This window comes from Zonotrichia albicollis, chromosome 6, assembly GCF_047830755.1.
Source record: "Zonotrichia albicollis isolate bZonAlb1 chromosome 6, bZonAlb1.hap1, whole genome shotgun sequence".
NCBI lineage: Eukaryota > Metazoa > Chordata > Aves > Passeriformes > Passerellidae > Zonotrichia > Zonotrichia albicollis.
The window spans coordinates 8,032,011-8,054,610 of record NC_133824.1 but is presented as its reverse complement, the minus strand read 5'-3'; the positions used below and the strand labels follow the sequence as shown (position 1 = coordinate 8,054,610).

The following is a 22,600-nucleotide window of genomic DNA, read 5'->3' as shown; positions in this document are numbered from 1 at the left end:
GTTGATTCATAAAACAGGAGAAGCCAGTTATCCTCTTCCTGAAGGAAAATATGTCCAGCTCTAATGGGGACAATTGCTGGAGCACCACAGAGCAGAACCTCCAATGACCTTGTTTGGGTTCAATGAGCACAACACAAGCAACAAGGTTTGTGCAAACTATGCTCCCTAGTTAAAAAATAAATCTGAATTTCTTTAGTCCCCTTTTTTACCTATTGCATACCCCCAGGTCATGTTTCAACCGTTATGTGATCTTAAACTGAAACCTCAGGGATCTCAGCAGTCCCAGTTCAGCAAGCATTTTGGGGCTGTACAAGCTGATATCATGTCTTGAGTGCCAGCCACACTCCCAGCTCCCAACAGACTCTCTCTGGTAGCTTCACCAACTGTCCCTTATCTCCAACCCTTCTGCTGCACACCGCAGTTGGGATATTTTGGCTTCCTTTCTCCTGCCTTACATCAAGGAGCTCCCCGTCCAGGCTGCTGCTCACAGAACAATTTATCAGGCCTCATTTCACTGCACTGGGCCCTCACCCTTGGGCCCCCACCCTTTCCCCCAGCACTGTGGCAGCAGGCAGGAGGGAGGCGTGGGCTGGCTCTGGAGAAAAGCGCGCGAATGGGCTGATCTTGGCACCCTTCACAGCTGGCTGCTGCCAGAACCCTCTGTCATGGCTCTCCTGCAGCAGGCCACTGACTTCTAGTTCCCCTTTCACTAGAGTTCAAATCTGTGAAATTTCAAGACATTTGATATCTCTAACACTTCCATGTCTCTGAGAAATTTAATGCAAAGCAGAAAATGAGTGCAAAAGTTATTAGGAGCCAGAAGATACAGACACATTGCCTGTCACAACCATCTCACTACATTATGAAATGAAAGTAACCTTGTAAAAGCCTTACCAAAATCCTGGGAAATCTGGTAAAAAGGGTAGGTGAAAGTCTGTGGTGATTCCATCAAGGTTTCCTGATGGCTTCCCAGCATGGCAGCCCCAACCCAGCCTGGCCTCCACTGGCTGTTAGAACAGCAATTCAGCACAGTTGGCAGCACGAGCAAGTGTGGCACGAAGAGAAACCAGTGGCTTCCTCCTTACTAATGTAGAGGAAGCACAGAACTTCCTCTCTGCCTCCTCCCGTGCTGCGGGAGTGAAAGAGGAGATGGCAACCCAAAGATATATCAGTGCAGAAAAAAAAAATAAAAAGAGAAAGAAAAGAAACCCAGAGCAGGGCATGCTGCCACTGTTTAAAACGTAGGTGAGACTTAAATAGCAATAATCCCCAGAAACTATCTAGTTCAGGTCATCAACTAACAAGCTGGTTAATTCCTGTAAGGATTAATGCTTGAAATTATTATGCCTGACAGATGTTTGCTGAATGGCAACTTAATACACAGGATGGAAGCCAGCAAGAAGTAAAAGTGCAGACAGGTACGTCAGAGCTGCGATTTTACAAATCATTAACTCGTGCTCTAATATAATAATAATTTTCCTTATCTTCCACTTCTTTTTTACTCTCAAGGTCTCTAGCAGGAAATTCCCTTCACAAACTGACACACTAATCTAGATTCTGCTCTCAGTTATAATCACGCAAGACAAAAAGGAGGTTAGCTGATATTTCCAGGAAATACCTCTGCTGCACAATTTGGCTGAATGGAATATACTTTGCAGGCATTACCTGTCCCTCATGATTGAGCACATGATGAATTTTCCTTCCCTAATTCCCTAAAACTATTGGAAAATATAAAGCAACATTCTCCCTTGATTAATTAAGATCCTGCTTTTAGACATTCAATAAAACCCACTGGTTTGGTCTATCTAGCCCACTACCATTTGCATCATCCTAATGGTGTACATCTAACACACTCCAGGACCAAAACAGGGGCCACTTACTCAAGTTGGTGCAAATGCAAAGCAGGTCCATAAAGCCACAATCTCTCAACCTTTTTAGTTGCTGTATGCCATACTTTATATTACACTGAGCAGCATTTCTAGAATTACAACTAATATGGAGGAGAGGTGGAGAAATCAGTGAAAGCAAAACATGGGGGGAAAAAGTTGGTTTGAATTCTACCTCCAAATTAGAAGCTACAGATAAAAACAAGGATAAAGCTGTGAGCCTCTTCATCCATTTTGGAACCAGAAGCTCAAGGGAAGAGCATGGGGAAAAACTGAAGAGAGGAACAAAGATTAATGAAAACCTAGTGGAAGAAGAACAGTGGAACAGCAAATGTTTATCAAGCTAACCTGTGAAGTTTCTAATACAGAGAATTAACTGAACACCAGTAGCCTCAGAGAGGCTGTGACCCCCATGTGCAGCAGTGACCTCAGCTCAGCCAACCAAACAACATTTCAGTAAAAAAAACCCAAGGGACAGAAGAGGAGGAACATCTTAAGAGTTAGCAGTGCTGATTGTACCTCTAGAGAGGGAACTGATATATCAGCTATTTCCAACTCTCTTGTTAGCCTTTTGCTAACATGAATGATCCTTCGAACTATATGAATACCTCAAATCAGGATAAGAACATCTCAAAGCACATGCAGACTAAACTATATGATGCCTAGGGGATGTAAACTGGAGATTGGTCCACTTATCTGAAAGTCAAATCATGGTTGTTTTAGAATTGTGTTGTTTGAATAGGGGGTTTTAAATGCCTATAAGAGAACCCCTTTATCACTTTTCCCTTGCTCTCTCTCTCTTGTGGTATATCCACAGTCACTGAAAACTTGCCATAGTCCCACAAGAAAAATTAAATTAATATTTTTAAAAAAAGCACTGAAACTAGTAGTACTGAAGAAGCAGAGCATATGTGCCTTACATCAGCTATGCACAGCAGCTTCTAAGGCAAGGTAAGAATCAGTCCCTTTGGATGACTGATTCAGAAGGCAAAGGAGCTCCCCTGGTGAGCACAGACAGCAATGAGAGGACCAAACTAACAGTGAAAAATGCAGCATTCCCACAAAACTTTCTGTAAGTTAGTATCACAACATGTTTAAAATATATAAATACCACATTACCACTTGAGCATGATTTCCTTTAGAGTGAACTTCATTTTTTCGTATTTTTTAAGGAAACCAGGTTCAGCAAAATATTCCAAATGTCCTCACAGCATCTGATCTCCCATTCTCTTTTTTCCCACATAAAGAAGTCCATTTTCAGTTTCAGCAAGGGATGAAACTTTTCCCCACTCTTCTGGCCAGCTATCATTTCTGTTGCGGCAGCAGAAAGCATTTGAATGGCCCCTCCTTCGGGCTGACATGTCTAAATTCAAAGAGGGATTCTGTTACATCTGTAACTGTGGTAACATCTGCTGCAGCTGTAACTCTTGTAACACATCTGTTGGATGATCTCAGATTACCTGGCAGCCCGTGGGCACTGAGAAGGAAACATTTCTGCAAACCCAGTGCAACCCACCGAGTTAAACGACTACACTGCCCCACTGATTAATCTCCTGTAAGTGATACTCGGGGCAGGGTGGCCTCATTGCCCACTAACAGTCTGCATCTTCAAGCAGGCAGGGATGTAATTGTCCTGTAACTGCTCAGGAGACAGACTTCATCACCCCAGCAGGGCTGCAAGGGTTATAAATTAGAGTGTTGTCTGAGCTCTGACAAAGAGCTATGAAACCCCTTAGATAGATTTTTATACTGCTGCTCTGTTTCCTTTCTTCAACCATAGCAACTGTGTTATATATTCTTACTACTCCGCAGAACATATTTCTAACTATGTTTTAGTTGTGAATTAGAATAATATGGTGTGTAAAGGGACTGTCAGAGCAAGTGCTTCTCACCAAAGAATCTGGTTTGGAATTGCTGTGAAAGGACTTTCCAGAAAAGAAACACATCAAGCAATCAGGCTGTCCTGAGTACTGGGCTCAGAGGTACTGGCAGGGATAGCACAGACAGGTGTCAAGCTCTTGATCTCTCTTTCTGGTTTTACACAGTTTCGCTCTGTGTAAATCATGAATTGTTATGAAGAACCTAATCATTATGCAGAGCCTAATGATTCAGGTGTCCCACCTGGCAAGCTGAGCCTCTTAAAGGTTTGGCTCTGGCTCCATCATTATGCTCTGTTCCATTCAGCAAGGAAAACCAACCAAAAAAAGTATTTTGATTAACCAGTTAGCATTAAAAGAAACAAACAAAAAAAAATTTCAACTCACACACCAAACCCTGAAAAATGTCAGATCTGATCTGAACAAGACTAAAAGAACCAAGAAGTAGGTTAGCTGCTGATACAGTTGCTTAACTGAGAAAAACATCTATTTGCAAATCCCCAAACTAAGGTGTAACCTGCTAGTAGCAATAACAGCACTTCACAAATACCAGTGATAGCTGACACAGGAAGGGCACTATAGAAAACAATAACCTGCAGAGCACTGAAGCACATCCAGGCAGATTCCTCAGCAATGACTAACTAAAATAACTAACTAACAATTCAACAATAAAAGGACTTAAAAAAAAAAAGGTGGGGGCTGTGACACTTTAGGTATTGGGATTAAATGTGCCGACATAATTACTTATAAAAGTGGTTTTAATAAACACCTTCAGGTCTTTCATCAGACTGCAAATACTACTTCACTCTGCAGACCAGAATGACAGCACCAGCTCTCCTCCATCATGAGGTATTCACAGAATCATGGAATGGCTGAGCTTGGAAAGGACCACTGGAGCTCATCTAATCCATCTCCCTGCTCAGTCTGGGTCACCTAGTAAAGAATGTTACTCAGGACTGTGTCCAGATGGCTTTTGAGTCTCTATATTATCACAATATGCAATATCTGGACAAGCAAAGATCTGAAGGGAGAAATAAAGTAACACTGAAGGCAAAAATACCATTAGGGTGGCTGGTAGCTCCATCCCAAACAGGAATTTTTCTTTGTAGAAAAAACCAAACAAAACCAAACCAATCAACTAAAAGAACACCCCCAAACAAACAAACAAGCAACAACAACCTAAACAAACAAAAAATAACCCAAAGATGCTTGAAATATTTTCCTTTTTGTTAGGCTGCAGACATGTTCTGTATATTGGCATTTCACACCAGCAGCTCAACTAATGGAGTGAGAAGGTTTATAATCTGAGGAGACAAGGGAAAATCCCAGGCTCTGGAAAAGCCAAAGGCAATACTGTCACAGAGCCAAGATTTCTACTCTGACTCCTGTGGACTTAAAAGACATGGCAAGAAGTACATTTTTCCTTGGGTGCTCTCTTAATCTGGAGATCTAAATTAATGCGTGTCTGCAGTGTTTACTGAGGCGGTGTTATTAGCCAGGGTTAAAGTCTTGTACTTCACACAAAGCCTGTGCTTACCCTGCTGCACCTACAGACCAATTCTGCTGACTTACATAAGAAACATCACCTACATTTGCCAGCTGCTGTCATCTGCCACTCATATAACCACTACCAAAGACTCAAGTGCTCATGAAAAGACTCTTGGATTAAGAAAAATAAGTCATCTAAGCTAAAGGAAATGCACAGCCTGGGGAAGAACTGACAGCTTCAGAACTGACAGAAATTATTTCTTTTATTTAGTCACAGAGACTTTAAGATAGCAGGATATTTTCTCACATGACCCAGTCTTTGCATGTAACTGATTTGAAAATGCAGTGGGTACATCAGTGCTTGTACACTTTCCACCTTCAGCTTCCCTGAACTCCTTCAGGCTGCACCCACAATGGGGCACAGAGCCTGGATAAAGACCAGCTGTTACATCTCTCAAACTGCTCCAAAGTCAGCAACAACACATGTTCTTATGATACAATTGCCTCATTATAATGGCAGGAAAATAACACAAGCATCTAATGCTTTAAATAACATATCACTTCTATGTGAGATGGAGATAAAACACAGCCAAAAGTAACCTCTACACTTTTTTCACTATTTAATTTATTATTGTTGTTCTGTTGGTCCAGATGAGTGAGTAGGCGAGTCAGTGTGTGAGAATCTTTTAGGGTGAAAACTCCAGTCTTGGTTTTTAAATAAAATAGTACCCAGATCCACTGTGGGTGGTTTACTCTGTCACACCTGTGACACCCTCCCACCTGGCACCTACAACACAGCTGCCACACACATCAAGAGTACCCTGTGGGAATAGATGTTAGTGTCCCAGTTCACAAATTAAGACACTGGTGCTCTCAGCAGCATCTATCTTTCAAACGCAGCCTTTGACAGACCCAGGAACACACAAAGCATCCAACATCACTGGTCTCATTTTAAACCTCTGACTGTACATGCTCCTTCAAGATCACAGAACAAATCTGTGGCAGGCAAAGCCGCATTAGGAGGTTTAGACTGGAGGTTAGGAAGAACTTCCTGCCTAACAGTGTGGTCAAACACTGCAATAGGTATCCTAGAGAGGTGGTCAGTGCCCCAAGCCTGTCAGTGTTTGAGGCATTCAGTGCCCTTAATAATGTGATTCAATTCTTACTCAGCCTCGAAGTGGTCAGGCAGTTGCACCAGGTGATTGTTGTTGATCCCTTCTATTCTTATTATAATCATAATCAGCCACAAGGGGAGCAGCAGGCAGCCTTATGTAAAGTGTGTCTAGGATTCCCTGGTGACAGGCACTAAATCTACTACATATAACAGCAAGTTCCCCAGCACAAGCTGTCCCACGTGAGGCTCTCACTCAGCTTGCGCTCCCAAGTATTACTGTCATGTTTCTCAAAAGGCTTTCTGCATAGCACAACTGTAACAGCAGGTATTTCACCTTTCAGTGCCACTGAATAAACACTAATCAAGAACAAAACAAACAAGCCACAGCTTGATACCTGAATTCCAATCAAATTACAATCTCATGGTTCTCCTAGTTTCCTGCTATCTCTTTAATTTCTTCCAGTGTTTTTTTATGCACCTGCTCAGTGTTATCCCAAGGCTGAGACTGCCCTGTAATCCTCAGTCTGTTATAGTCAAAGCAGAAATTCTCTTCAAATTGCTTGATATGAAGGACTTTATATCAAGTCCATGTCTTTTATTTAAATGTAACATAGAAATAAAGCTTGTAATAGCAGAGACATTAAAAGTCACTTCTGTCTAAGGAAAAGAAATTAAATCAATGAACTTTCCTTGAAATGCAATTAAGCTGTGTACATAGACAGAGACATCAAAGATTGCTTATTAACCTGATATGGGGTGTCAGTGAGAACCACCATCCCTGTTAGACCTACCATTCTTTGCTCAGCATTGAGGAGGGGCCACTTCAGATACCTGAAGTTAAATACCCCAGGGCTCTACTCTCTGAGTGGTTTTTCTGTAATTCAGGCAGTACCATCCTGTGATACAATTTATTAGAAATACAGGAACATATGATAAGCAACAGTTCAGGCTACTTTATGTCTACAAAGCAGTGCATCCACAGCAATGTCTAACAGACATTGTTGCAGAATCATCAGTCCTCCTTGTGGAGGGCAAGGACTGACTTGGAGCTCCAGCTCTGCAGAAGAGTGTGTAAGGAGCAATCCTTATGTAAGGATCTCCACTTTCAGTTTAAAAGACTCCATTTCCTTGATTCTTCAACTGTTATACCCTCAACAAACACTGGAAAACAAACAAGAAGAGTAAACTTTCAAACTAAAGAACAAGACTGTGTCTAAGTTGATAATGACAACACTGCAGCTAGTCATGGGAATATTATAAGTCTGCATATGCCAATATCAGCCTCAGGTAATAAAACTCTATTTCAGACCAAAATGTAAGCAAAATTTAAGGCTGTGATATTTGGGCCCTCTAACTAATCATTATCAGGCTGTTTTGAACTTTAAAGATTGCATTTGATAGCAACTGATTACACAAATGACACTTTCCAGTTTTTGTCATGACATTTCAGACTACTTTAACTAATATTAACTGAAGACACTAATTTCCTATCATTCACTTGTTTGCTGAGCAGACCTGCATCATCAAAAGGGACTCTGACCACCTGTTTTTCATGTTTTAATTTCATGGAATTACAGCCTGAAGAAGCTGAGGTGTTACTGACCATCAGTAAGCACTACCCTAAGAGATATTTTCATTTAAAAGTATTCCACTTTCCGCATTCCAAAGACAATAAAAAGGTTTTTTCAGCCAGACTCAAAGAGGTATTAAAGGACCAGGTATTTATTCCTGTTGATCTCAGGTACATGATACCTTTGTCTTCATATAGAAAACATGCCGAGCAAAAAACTCCCTTGCCAGTTGCACCCTCTGTTAACATTCCTGGAGCTCAAGAATTTTTCCTGCTACAATGTGATCTTTTCATTTCACATGCCTGAATTACCAGGATTCACACTTGCCTCACAATTCTTACACAGACACAGACAACCCAGTTATAAGGGGGCCCTTTCTAAGGACACTACTGCACCTGTCTATGGCAGAACATGTTTGAGAGGATAGAACAAAGCTGTGCCACAAAATCCATCTGCAACTGACAAGGACTAACAGTGAAAAACCCCAAATCAAAACAGAAATGCAGTATCTTGTCATTGCTACCAATGATCTGGGATTTGTCCTGCCAGAACACATTATTTTGGGTCAGGATGAATGGTCACTGCTTTTGCTTGGTTTCATGGGAATTATGTTTATATGATGGCAGTCGTGAAACTGTTGGCCAATTTTGGCAAACTAAAATAAATCTAAAGACACTAGAGAGTGTCATCAGAGTGAGATCACAACCCTTCTGTAATTGTGCAAATGTGTGCCTGGCAGAACAAAGACACGAGTTGTGCCCTGGAGATGCAGGGATGCAAAAACAAAGCACTCTGTGACCAGGTCAACTCAGGAAATCAGATCTGCAGAGCTGTGTTCCTTGATTGATTAAGAGTATACACTGAATTGTACCAAAATTTTCTGTTCCCATGTTCAAAATGAAATGTATCATATCAGTGTTACTTGTATTCTTTGAAGTTTTAAGGGAGATGCCAGTTCAGGGGCATTTACTCACAAAATCCTTCTCCCCTTCTCTTTATAGCTTCATTTGCAACAAACACATTATTCCCAAATGGAGGCTGTCAAATATGAATGTATCACTCAGTCACTGATCTAAAAACTTGGGAAAACTAGCAAGTGTCTGATTTTAGACTTGCTTTTCCCTGTTGGCCTGTTTCTACAAAATTTGCAGGAACTTAATTACCTTGGAGCTGTTCTCCTTATGTCATACTTGGCTGAAACTGAGAAATGGCAAAAAATATTACATAAGGGACACACACCAAGACTCATGTGTATACATATATTAAATCCTGGCAAAAAACCTTGTTTCCAACAGATGCCAGTTATCTTTCTGAAGCTGCAGCGCAGGTGTGGAGCATCCCCTGAGGCAGTAGAATTGCTCTCCAAAGTCATGTGCATGCAGGTACAGCCACATTCTGAAGCCAAGCATCCACAAGTGCATACAACAGTTTTAAGGATGATTCGTAAGCCACAGATAGAGCAGAAAAAAAGGCTTATTCCCAAAGAAAAGCCAGTGAGGTTAGTCCAGTGAGGTCAGTGCACAAAGGCCACACAGAGGACACGTGCCAGAAACAGACTTGGAGGTAGGGTACAAGCCCTGGCCAAGGGGAGAGGGAAAGGAGGAGCAGTGAAATATGGCTGAAGGGAACAACTGGAACTATGAGAAGAAATGCAACAAGAGAGGCAAGCACCACAATACCACACCCTGAACAGCAGCTAGTTCTGTCTTCCTTGGGAATCTGAGGGGACTCCGGCTCTGATGATTCACAAACAACATGGAAACAGCACTGGGTGTAGGGGAAAGCTGCTTTTACAGAGGGACCACTGGGACTGTCAGACTCCATTTCCTGACAACTAGTTTGCAGGGAACAATGCTGTGACTCACCAAAAGATGTTTGTTTCTTGTGGAACAAGGAGTCGCCACAAGACCAACTGCAATAAGTTACATTTCCTTGAGATCCAACTGGCTCACACATTTGGCAGCCACAGAGACTGTGCCAAGCTGATGTGCATTTCAACAGCTGCAGATTTGAGGCATTTCCAGGAAAAGAAGAAAAACACTTGAAGGCAACCAATCAGCTTTTAAAGTTTTGTGGCATTTTTAAAATTCTTTCCCCAGAAAACAAACACTGCGTACAAAGATTTTCAGATGACATACACCATGCCAAGGGCTAAAAAGTAACAACCAAAACTAGCAGCAAGGAAGTGGCAAGAGAAGCATAGTGATTTTATTTTTCATTAATGATTCAAGACAGGCAGGCGTAGATTTGAGGCAAAGGGGAAGAGAGGCATCCTTGCTCTGATAAACTCACAAAATAAAGCAGCATCTTGCAACCATAATTTTCACAATTAGTCATCATATAATGCATAATTCCTGCAGAGTTCAGTCTGTTAACCTATTTGAGTAGAATAAAATTTTCCTGGACAAAGATCTAAACTCACACAAGGCCAAGCCAATAAGGATGTGCAAATAAAACATAAAACAGATGGCAGAGAACAGTACATGAAAAACGAAAACCTCAGTATACCTTAGGGTGTGGGGGAACTTTACATACAGAAGTTACACAGAATGTTAGTTGCTCTTATAACAGAAAAACTGGGAAATTTCCTGCTTAGGAAGAAAATGTGAGACAAGGTCAGACCCCCTTAAGGGGAACCAGAGCCAAGCTGGGATGTATCCGATGGGTTTGAAGGGGAGAGAAGTGGGAAGTGTTCCTTTGAGAAGAGGAACAAGGACCTTGCAAACCGCAGTGAGAGTCCTGGCAGTGGGAACCTACAGATGAAGAAATGTGACTGTAACTCTGAGGCTTTGGCAAGAGCCTGACATCTATCTGAAGAAAAGTTGCAGAACGCAGCTAAGTGCTGAACCAGGCTGGCAGGTGCGATTTTCTGAAAGAAGCTAAATAAAAGGCTTTGCCCGTTCAGAGTACATTACTTAGGGAGATATGCTGCAGTTACTGCAGCTACGGTATTTGGTGTAGCAGGAGCAGACAGGGAGCTCTCGTAGTACCCACGGAGCCGTCCTGGCAAGGACAAGCCCCGCCAGCGCTCCCGCTCTGCAGCCCCGGCGGTGGCCGCTCTCCCCGTTACACGGACGGGCGGCCCGGGGCCGAGCGGGGACCGCGCTGTCCCGGCCGCGTTTTGCCCGGCGCGCCGAGCAACAGGAGGCGGGTCTGGAGCCGGGCGGGCTGACAGCGAGCCCCGCCGAGCCCGCCTGCCCCGTGCCGCGCCGTGCCGCACCGCGCTCCCGACGGCGGGACGGGACGGGACAGCAGGACACGGGACGGGACGGCACGGGATAGGACGGCAGGACACGGGACGGTGCAGTCCCAGGCGCCGCCGCCTCGTCGCTTCTCCCCCCCGCAGCCCCCCAGCGCCGGCAACAGGCCCCGAGCAGCGCAGCCGGGCCCGTGGCACTCACCGAGCGGCACCGCCGCCGCCGCTTCCCCCGCGGGCAGCCCTGGGCCGCGCTGCCGCTCCCCCACCGCGCTGCGGCCGCTCGGGCGCTCGCTGAGCCTGGCGGGGCCGCCCGGCACCGGCCCCGCCGCTGCGGGGGCTGCGCGGAGGGCCCGCCCTCGCCGCCGCGGCCCGGCCCGGCGGGCGGTGTTATGTAAGCCGGCCCGCCCTGCCAGCGCCGCCGGCCGCGGAGCCCCCGCCGAGCGCAGAGGGCCCGGGCTGTCCTTGCACGGCGGTGGCAGCGGCGGGCGAGCACCGCACTCTGTTATTTTTAGCAGATTAAATGCAGCAGAAGAGGCTGAATCTCTCACAGTGTCGCGTTCTGGGGGACTCGGAGCTCCGGGAGTCACCCAACACCAGGCGACCGGCGACAAGCCCCGGGCGATCCCTGCATGTGCCGGTGGCTCCGTGCCAACAAGTGGGGATGTGCGTTAATGTTTCTTTGAATGGCCAGCGAGCAGGCAGGCAGCCTGCACTTCAGCACTTACATGTGCATGAAACAACACCCGCTCATCACTGGCAGTGCCAACTGCCAGCATGCATTTATTTGGATACATGAAGTAGTATTTTGGGGAAAAAATCAATGAAAACTTAGGAAACAAAACCTGTTTCCACTGCAGTACTGATTCAGGCACAAAGTCTACTGCGTGTGCTCAATTATGCAAAAAGACCCGAAGCAAAAGGAGCAGCAGTGGAGATGTATTGCCAGCCACAGCGTCCGTTCTGTAGCCCAGCGAGAGAAGCCAGTCATTAACATCGTGTGCTCCATCCGCAGCATCAGAAAGTTGTAATCATATGAGCCTGTGTGCTGAACCACTGGGAGGGAAGGAGGAAAGAATGAACAGCTTCTTCATATTTCAACAACAATATAATGTAAACAAACTGAATGAGCCTGTGAAAAGCTTGTATTTCATAAAGCACTAAACCGTCCTCTTTGGCAGGGGTTATATTGCTGCCCTCTGCTGCTGGGAAGTTGGGTGGTTCATCTGCCTAACGAGCAGAAAAACGGGCTATTTGCGATAAAAATCTCTGATTACACATAACAGTTCTGTGGCCAAGGGCCTCGAGATACATAGTTCAAAAGTGAAGGGTGAGCTCCCCAGTCCTGCGAGAGGCAGGGTATGACAGCTCTCAGGCCGGGGGGCATGGCTGCTTCACCAGCAGCGTTCCCTGGGCTTTCGTGGGCTCCCTTCTGCCTACAGCCAGCCAGGTGATCTGCCATCCGTGTGCCGACACGCTCTTAACTGCAATGGCTCCGTACTTATATTGCTCCCAAAGCATCAGGAATCCCTATCCCTCACCAGCAGTGATAAAGGTCACAGGAAATTTTGTCAGAATTTCATGGTAAGGATTGCACTTTTACAGCTGGTTCTGACCTTGAAGCTTCAACTGCCCCCAATATATACTGTAGTGGTACAGTATTTGGGGTGACTGACCTTTTAAATTGGCACTGAGAGGGCAACTGAGTGCTGTAATCTCCTTGTGTTACTCGGCAAGCCTTTCAACTAACTTGGAAAATAATTCATTCACTGGTTTGTGTAGCCATGATATTTTCTGAAAAATCCCTTTGCCAGGATTTTTTTTTCCTGAGAAGCTGATGCCTCAGAAATGAAATGTAAACAATGATTATCTACTGCTGTGGAATGCAACAGGTGGATCTTTGATTGGTCTCATGTGGTTGTTTCTAATTAATGGCCAATCACAGTCCAGCTGTCTCAGACTGCCTGCTCAGTCACAGGATTTTGTTATCATTCCATATTCCTTTCCTTTCCTTTCAAGCTTTCTGATTAAATCCTTTCTTCTATTCTTTCAGTATAGTTTTAATATAATATATATATCATAAAATAATAAATCAGCCTTCTGAAACATGGAGTCAGGATTCTTGTCTCTTCCTTCGTCCGGGGACCCCTGTGAACACCACACACGTCTTGCTTTTGACAGACTATTTACTTGAGGAAGTTCATATCTTTATCAATGTGTAAAATTGAATCTATGCCTATGCAACTGCCCTTGCCCATGGTAATTCAGAGCTGACTATCTCTCAATGACCTTTGGAATAGTGTGAGGAAATGGATACAGTCCAAAAGGGTTACACTACAAAGGAATGTGTCTAGAATAGGTAGATGACAGAGAATATAAAATCTTACTTGTGAGTTCACCTTAAGAAAGCAGGTTCAGTTATCATGGTGAGTAGATGAACGCTGTTAATGACAAAGATTAATTCCTTAGGAAACCACCCCTTAGGAAGTTACTTTGCAAACCCAGACCTTTTAAACCCCTTGTATTCAGAAAGCTTGCTGGTGGGGGACAATACATCACTGTATCTAAAAATTGCTTGAATTAAGCTCCTTTTCTGCAATTCCCCATGTGGAGGCTTTCATGGCTCTGATTCTACTCCTCAAACAGCTTGTACATGCTGAGTTAGAAAAATCCCTACACGCAGGCAAACAGCAGGCATTAAGTAAAGGAGCATTCAGTGCATTACTCAAACAATAAAAAGCTGCCCACAAACCACACCTAAATGACAAAGGAGAGGTTAGAATGACTGCAAGCAGTGTGGAATAGTAGAGGGGCTTTGAAAAGTAGCAAACAGCAGCCCTAGATCTCTTGCTTTGGAAGAAAGGAATATATTTTTAGAAGCAGTTAGCCTGGCCTATAAACCAAACCACAAGTATTTAGTCAGTGAATATATAGCATTTTCAGGCATTTCCTGTGATGAGCAGAATGCCCAAGAGATTGGGTGGAAAGCACCAAATGCTACAAAAGTGTTGGCATGGATTACTGCACAGGAGGGCCTGCATGATGTCTGCAGGGTATCAGAGAACCACTTAAAATGCTGCAGGGTAGCTGCTCTCTCTTATTAGTGTAACACACCCATTGATTCATGCTCATGACTGATGACAAGCTACTATTACAAGATATTAGGATGTTTTCCTTTATGTTTGCTTGGGTAGAGCAATATACTCAAATAATGAGTCACATTGCTATGTCAGGGTGGGAGGGACAGCATTTGTTGGCAGAGTAACATTTCTGTGCAGCATACCATGACATGTCTTTAGCCTGAGAGGAGATATTGGATATTGGATATTCAATATTGGAGCTTCTCAGCATTTTTTGTGTGTTGTGTTATGGCTACAAGACATTTCACATTGCTTGACAGAAAGCTTTTGTGGGTGGTGGTGGGAGTTGCTGCACAAGAACTTCTCCTCAGTTAGTGAGGAATCAAGAACTCTTAATGCTGATGACAAAGAAACAGGATCCTCAGGATCACACTGGTAAACCAGGGGAACTTCCCATTTTTTCTTCACCCAGAGACCACACGGACTTAAACCCAGCATTTTGTATTCTCCCTGTTGCATATGCTGGACTCTACCTTTTGTCAAATTTGGCTCCACACCTGAGCACAGGCTGACTACCTCCACAGGAAAGTACAACTTTGTGCTATTGGATCAGTCCCAACACCCTGTCACTTTCAGAGTTCAGCCAATTTTTTTGTTGCATTAAATTTGGCACAAAAATAACACCCTTTTCATCCCAACTCACCTCAGATATCAAGAGGGGCTGGGGAAAACTGGTCTTATTCTGAGTGAGAGCAAATTCAACACTAAGGAACAGAAATGCAGGGCAAATGGGACACTGTAATTCCAATTACGCTCAATAAGAACTACCCCATTTTCAAATTCACGAATGCTGTGATACACTCAAAGTCTGGTCACATCCTGTGAACTCTCAGTGCTGGCCTAGAAGTCCAGTCCTGATCAATTACCCTGACAGCCTGGTGCAACACACTGCAGTTTACTGAGCAACACACAGGCAGGGTCACAATGGAAGAGAAGGTTCCAGGCAGAACTTAGAGCACCTTCCAGTACCTGAAGGGGCCTCTTTGATGTGCTTTGAAAGTGTGAAGGGAGCAGCAGCAAAATGGAAGGCTGGAGGTTTAGGAAGATGCAGTGCTAACAGCAATGCCCCCACTGGCACTCAGCAAATGAGCCAGGGGAAGCCAAGATTCCATGAAAATCAGGATTTGAAATCAAATCTCCTGTGTGCAATTCGACTGCATTAGGTTTTCTTCCTTTCTACTCTCCACAATTTTTTTTTTTAATTATAGAAGCTGTTGACAACTACTTTAAGAAAATATTCTCTGAAGTCCCCTGAAGAGAGAAGAATGACAACTGTTGATATATGACATTCCATAATTAGTTATTCCTTGCTTCCCTTCCCACACAAATACAATTTTGTTATACCAATTTCTCTGAGACTCACAGTAGTCTGGAGCTACACTTTCACCAATATTAGTCTCCCTTTTCCTAGACATGATAGGTTTGTAGAACAATTTGTTCAGATCTAGTCTTTTAAGGGATTGGAAATACATACTGCACCAAACAACTGCTGTATGCCAGTGTTTGAAGGACTTTCCATCTAGGAAGTGTTTAGTTTTATTTTCGTCCTTCCATGGCACACAGACCTTTAAATAATTCACCACAGTAGTCAAGCATGAAACTAAAACAGCACAGATCTACTTACTCTGATTGTCTCAAACTAAAGTACAGTGACAGAAAGCAGCTGTGAGGGTACACTTTTGTCTCCTCCTGTCTCCCAGGACTACCAAGGATGGAAAAGTAGCATGTGAACAAAGAGCACAAGTCCTACTGATAAGAAAGGGAGTCTAAGGATGATTCAGAGTGATCCGAGCATCACTGTGACAAGGAAAGTGATTGTTCTGAAACTCAGAGCTTTTTCCCAGGCTGAAAATGCTTTTGTTTGTCTGTTTAAAATGAAGTCAAGCTGATTATAAAGCAGGCCTTTATACAAGCCCCAGAACTGCTACAATTAAATGACACACAACTTTCAGGGCCCAGCTCTTTACCCTGCAAGTTACCAGCTATGCTGAGGCTGGGGAGCAATCCCAGCTGCCATGGATATTAGCAAGGGAAGAAGGCTACTATGAACTTCAGAGGAAACATGAAAGCACTGCAGGATGGAAACTTCAATCACTGAATTGCAAGAAATTTACTTAAAGGGAAGCATGAGAAAGCATGCAATTATTTTAAAGGAAATTTAGGAAAGATGCATATGCTTGCATTTGTGGAGAAGCTGCTTGTTCCATGAAAGAACTGCTTGCCCTCTAAAGCACATAGTTAAAAACTGTCCCCCAAAAAACCTGTTTGTGTGATGCAGTTATAAAACCACTGCATGTACACAGTGAGAGTAATGAAAATCACTGTATCTCTATGCAGCATTTGGAAGTACTCTTTGAAAAGTCAGATTTTCAAAATATACACATATTCATACTTCAGAAACAGAGAATAAAAACATTTTAGAACATCAAAACCCCCCCAAACCTCCTTTATCTGTATATTGTTATTTCTGGTTTTACAAGTTTTTCTTTTTAATTAACTGTATCAATCTAAAAATTCAAGTTTCTGGGCTCCTCTTCAGGAGTTTGCCTCCCACAAGAGATACTTTTACTCTGTGCTTCATGTTTGAGTCCACACATTACAAATACAAGCATGCCCAACACACCCACTCCTCCTCTCTCATTTTAAGTTTCTGCATTTCTGTGTTTCTGTTTTTTCTTCACATCACATAAAAACTCTACAGACCAGGTACAAAAACAGTCCTACTGTACTCATGGCCACTTTTAACATACACACATCAGTATCTGTGATCAGCAAGCAGGGATTCAAAGCACAGCAAGTTCAAAGCAGCTGCTGATTTCACTAACACATATTCCTAGAAAAAAATGAAAGAATAAAGGGTGTGCAAAGAAATAAAATCTTTATTGAAATATTGTAGTACCAAGCTTAAAAACTCTTAAGATATACAAAAAACCTTATATTTAAGATTCTTCATACCAATTCTTTCTACTTTAAAAATACAGCAAAATGTGTGCAAAACTCCTGAACTTCTACTTGGGGAAATTGTCCATACAGATGAAAACTCATGTGTGATGACATGCTTGGTACTGTCTTCTGCCACAGAGGAGATCAAATAGCCAGTTTAGATTTTTTGTAACGATGCGTTTCGCAAAATTACTTAGCAAAATATTGTAACTTTTATATACACACACACACACACACACATATATATATATATATATATATACAAAAAGAGGTAAGGTAATTCAGAAGTGCTGAACAAGAAGGGATGTAACCACTGAGGCACCAAGCAATCAGCCCTGCTCCTGTGGTCAGTGTGTAATTCTGACCGGAGCTGCCAGAGCCCCCTCGTGGTCACGACATGCACGATAATTGCAGATGCTCTTGTGCCTCACAGCACCTGCACGTTTTTAAAATAAACTGAGCCAATGAAAGCGTCCCTGTCACCACTGCTGTGACAGAGCCTGCTGGCAAACCTTAACTGGGGCACAAGAATCATTCTTACAAGCAATGAGTGCCATGGGGTTTTCCCAGCCTTACTAAAAGCCAAGACACTTCCAGCACTTCAAATAAAATACAGTTGTACAAATTACCATACCAGACACCAAGACTCTGTTTCTGTGACACTGGACACAAGTGAGCACACAGGAAACAAAGAACAGGACATGCACATAGTTCAGTCCCACTCCCCAGCTGTAGGAACAGTTTGTGGTGATTGGGAGTGGGGCAGCCCCAGCCCATCCCCAGTGGGCACAGCTGTGAGCAGCAATGAGCCCTGGAGGGCCCAGAGGCACTGAGCAACCACAAAGGGAACAGAGGCACACAGGTGCAGTGCATCAACATGAGGGGAGATAAAAGGCTGGGCTAAAGAACAAGATGAGCAGACACTTGCAGCCCTCTGAAGTGATATTGTGTTACTCTGCATGGGTACATGCTTGAAGCCTTCTACAGTGGTATGGGGGTTACTCTGTGTGGGGTTGAAGCTTCCTGAAATTGTATGATGATACTCTGTATATCCTGGCCCTCTCCACTGCAGCACATGCTGTGGCATAGGCTCTGACACCTGGCCTTCTATGGCTCAGGACTTGATACCATAATGGCGTCTTTATATTTGGCAGATTGATTTTTTCTTGAGCTTGCCCAATCTTTTTCTAAGGTCCATCAAAGATTTAGCACTCCTAATTCCTGGATGAAAAGAGGCCAGAGGTGTTCCCATTAGAGGCAGTATTTCTTAGTTCTGCATGGAAATAGATACATACAAAGTTATGCTTCCTCTGTAATACTGAAAGACTCAATCACTACCATCTGCAAATCAGAAACTGGGATCTAACAGATTTTCATATGCCAGAACAGTTGCAAGCAGCTTGCTTGTCCCAAAGAACAAATCTGCTCCTCTATTACAGAGGCCATACTACTTGTCCTTGTTTCAAGACAGTGTCACAACTCACAAAGCTCAGTGCAAAGAGGCACACAGTGACATCAGTGTCATTAAGAATAAATGAAGTCTCAAGAGTGCCTCTTTTAAAGGTCCACATTCAAGCCTGAACATGACCTTCCATTCTATTTCTTAAATGTGGGGCTCAGACATTTCTCCTTGGATGATTACCACGACCCCTCTCTGCCAAAGCTCTTTACATGGTTTAAATCAAGCCTTAGGTCATGTTTATCCCCATCAGTTAAACTGACACAGGTCACTTTGTAAATATTCTTCACTGATCTCATTTATGAAATGGAACATTGTATTTTAAGGCTAATGAAAACACTCTTAGGAATGTGCCAAAAATCTATGGATATTATTTCATTGATCTATGGATATAACTTAATCCAGTTCAGAAACAAACTTGCTTATAGATCTCCAGGTCAGACCCAAAACAGGAAGTTAGGTACAGTTCAGATTTCAAAATGTCAGTTTCCCTGCAAAACCCCCACAGCATTTTTATATTTCTGCTGTTTGTTGCACAACTTTTTAAAACAAGCACATTTCCAAAATAACCAGGAACATTTCACAGATGTGTTTTCAGTGTTCACTATTTAGGCAGCTCAGAATTGTAAGCACATTTTAAAAACTCATAATGCTCTCAAAACTGAGGATATGTTGGCGCTGCCAGATGATACCATGATGGTACACAGAGATGATTTACCTGGCATGCAAAACAGGAGGAGCTCAAGCTATCCCACTTAAAAACTTCAATAAACAAAAAAAACCCCAGCTAAATAGAGCTCAATTGTTAGGGCACAAGAAGGAACTTCATTTTCAGTCACTATCACAACTCAGAATGACACAGATATCAGACTTGAACATGAAGACATGTCCTGTTCTGATAAGCTGAAATGAGACTTTTCTTTCTCCCCAGCTAACTTAGCCCTAGCATTTTAAAAAACAAATAAAAACCCTTTTGCTGACAGTACCATTCTTGGATGTCCACCTCCTTGTACACCACGTGAGAACAAACCACAAACTTATAAATCATAATTCTGTTCTGCAGCAGAATGCCTGATGTTAACCCAGGTTATGACTCACTGTGAGCATTTAAACTCTGCAGTTTGAATACTGGTGCTTTTATTAGTGTTTCCAAAATGAGGTGAGAGGTCTTCTAACAGGAGCATCAGCAAAATGTCAGGAGTCTTTGCAAATCCCATTAGTGTTTCTTCTGAACAGATGATTTAAATAATTATCTGGAAAACACAAAAAGCTTCACTTAGACTAATAGAAGGTGGAATCTGGTGACATAATTATTTGTTTCTAGAGTGTACATGGGCAAATTGTTTTAAGTCTTATCAGTACACAATTATCCTCTAATTGAGTGCTGCATATTGCATAATCCAAAAGTATTTAACCATACTAAATATTTTATGAAAAGGCATTCTGTTAAGCTTAATATCTCATAGGCCAATCTCATAAAACTACAGTAACTACAAATCCAGTACTTCTATTTAACCTAGTGCACAAGACTTCTGAGAAGCTTCCCAGCATTTTATAGCAGTTTTTTCAGTGTTCAGCAGACATCACTCTATTTGCTGAACAATATCAGACTGCCAAATTGCTCTGACTGTTGATAGATCAATAATGACATGGGAGAAGTCATTACCTCCGTGGCAACAGGGTGGCAGCTGTGGGAGGAACATTGCGCACGCTGCTGCTGCTCCGGCAGCCGTGCCTCGGCTTCCTCCTGCCGCTCTCTCTGCAAGCCTGGTGTGCCCAGGGTACAGCAACCAGGGGCACCTCTTGGACTACAGAGGATTAAACTGCAGCTCTACGTGGTTTCTGAAAGGATGTATACTCACAAGGGTTTGTTACACTTGAGTCTGATGTCTTTGTGTTACTTATTTTTAATGAGCTTTGTAGGAATAGCTAGGACAAAATTAAGGAAGGCAGATACCACAGTATTCTGTTCTTAGTCCAATATTTCATTGAAAGAAAACACTTAGTTGTCTTTAAAAATAAAAAGATATCTTTCTTGTCATCAATTTTTATTTAATTCCACTCTCACTTCCAAGGAATCTTTATACTGGATTAAAATAACAAAGGAGACCCCTTGGGATATTACACTTAGCACTTTTTATGTCTTCCCATATAGAAACAGTCCAACAAATAGGGAAACATACTTCTGCTCTGCATAAGTTACTGCAGTTCCATCTACCACGGACAGGACATTTTTTTTTTATACTTCACAATCTTCACCATATCAATCACAACATATTAACCACAGAAAACAAACATTGCTCTGTGTCTTGATCACCACAGCTTGTGATGTTTTGTTGAAAGCAGAACATATCAACTCACAACATACATGGTGCTCATCAGCAACACAACATATCAACTTTGCCCTCAGATTAAAAGTGTTTCCTCATAAATACATCTACTTTTAAATACTACAGCAACACTGTACTTATTCATAACCTATTCACATGGGATGGCAGGGGCAAGTTTGCAACAATTCCCTTTGGAATCCGTTCCTAATAAAGTTAAATAAAATTCAAGAGAAACGATCCTGAGGGTGGCTTCAAAAAAACTAAAACAAAGTTATCACTCAAGCATCAGCTGGATTCCATAAAAAACAAGAATTAGGCGAGCACTCTTCTGAATGCTGAAAACAAGCTGGTCTGCAAAGCTCTCACAAGAACAGAACTGGATAGTAAAAGTTCTTTTCCTTACAGATATAAATAAGACAAATGGTCATGAATATACCAGAAGTCCAGCTACTGCAGCTGCAATATAAATTAGCACTCAAAATAAAATGTGGCTTGTTATTTGCGAGAGACTGTATTTCAGTAGAGAGGAAAAATCATCAACATGTTCTTCTACTTACAGGATAGGCCCTGCTGCTTTAGGAGACCGCCACGCTCTGCGCCAAGTTCTTGGAAAGAATTCGGCATCTGCCCAGGAGCCCGAGCACAGCTGGCGGCACAGGCCAGGCTGCAGGACACGCTCCAAACCCAGCCCTTCTCTGGCTACATCAGGCAGTTCTGCCCTTGCTCCAGCACCGACTGAACCATCCCGCTGCGCAGGCACCAGCCCGACCTCGCTCCCATTTTCCCACCCCGCTGCCACCCCTGCCAGGTGCGCGGGAGAAAAGGTCAAACTGTGCAAAACCACTCCGGTCTCCACCATCAGCACCAAGCCTGAGCACGCACGGAACCGCTGCTTTCTCAGGCACAAGCCGCCTGCTTTATTCCATTAAAAATCTACCAAACCCGGGCAGATGAACGCAGTCCAATCGCTCCCTGGACACGGCCAAAGCCAGAAAGGCGACAGCCCCATGCAGCAGCTTACCGGCTGCCCACACACAGCCCCAGCCGCCTACGGGGGCAGAAGGTGCCGACCGAACGGCGCTGCTGGTCCCAGAGCGGCCTCTCCGCTGCCACCGAGCACGCTCCAGCCCCGCGGCTTCACCCCGCACGGCCGGCGGCCCTGCAGCGCAGCCCGGCTCCATCGGCCCCTCTGCAGGGATCTGCCCTGACCCTCAGCCAGCCCCGGCCCGAGGGAGCTCCACCACCAAAGGGCCGGCGAGATAAATCCCAGAGCCCGCCCGAGGGCCGGCGGCGCCGGCACAGCCCGGGAGTCTCCGAAGGGAGAGGCTGAGCCCAGCAGCGGCCGCCCAGCAGCGGCTCCCCGCCGAGCCGACAGGGGTGCATGAGGGGAAGCAAGGCCCGTCCATGCTGGGGACGGCGCACAGACTGGGACCAGGCCCCGCGTGAGGCCGCTGCCCGGAAACGGAAGGAACGTTACTCCAATCGCCCCCCGAACATCCCGAGAAAAGCCCCACCCCAGGGCAGTCTGACCAATCGCGTCTGGGAAGGGGGCGGGATTAATCGATCCAAGGTTGATTGACAGACCCCTCTCCCAAT

At 43.8% G+C, this 22,600-nt stretch overlaps 1 protein-coding gene and 1 non-coding gene across 6 annotated transcripts in view; both read right to left on the bottom strand.

Moving 5' to 3' along the window:
* The window catches only part of SYNE3 (spectrin repeat containing nuclear envelope family member 3), a 71,870-nt gene extending 49,294 nt beyond the window's left edge, over positions 1 to 22,576 (bottom strand). The window contains exons 1-2 of one of the 5 annotated variants that reach the window (XM_026791132.2): positions 21,562 to 22,576; positions 19,773 to 19,927 (exon numbers count right to left, since the gene is read on the bottom strand). Coding sequence is in view for 1 of the 5 variants with exons in the window: in XM_074542409.1 (XP_074398510.1) it covers positions 895 to 976 (82 nt within the window). In the remaining 4 variants the exon portion in view is untranslated. Of the gene's footprint in view, positions 1 to 894; positions 4,379 to 11,337; positions 11,470 to 19,772 lie in introns of those variants that run through there. The other 4 variants (XM_026791134.2, XM_074542412.1, XM_074542413.1 and 1 more) reach the window with 4 other exon arrangements.
* On the bottom strand, positions 20,225 to 20,491 carry LOC113458781 (small Cajal body-specific RNA 13). The gene has a single exon (XR_003379352.2).
* Positions 22,577 to 22,600: the final 24 nt, after the last annotated feature.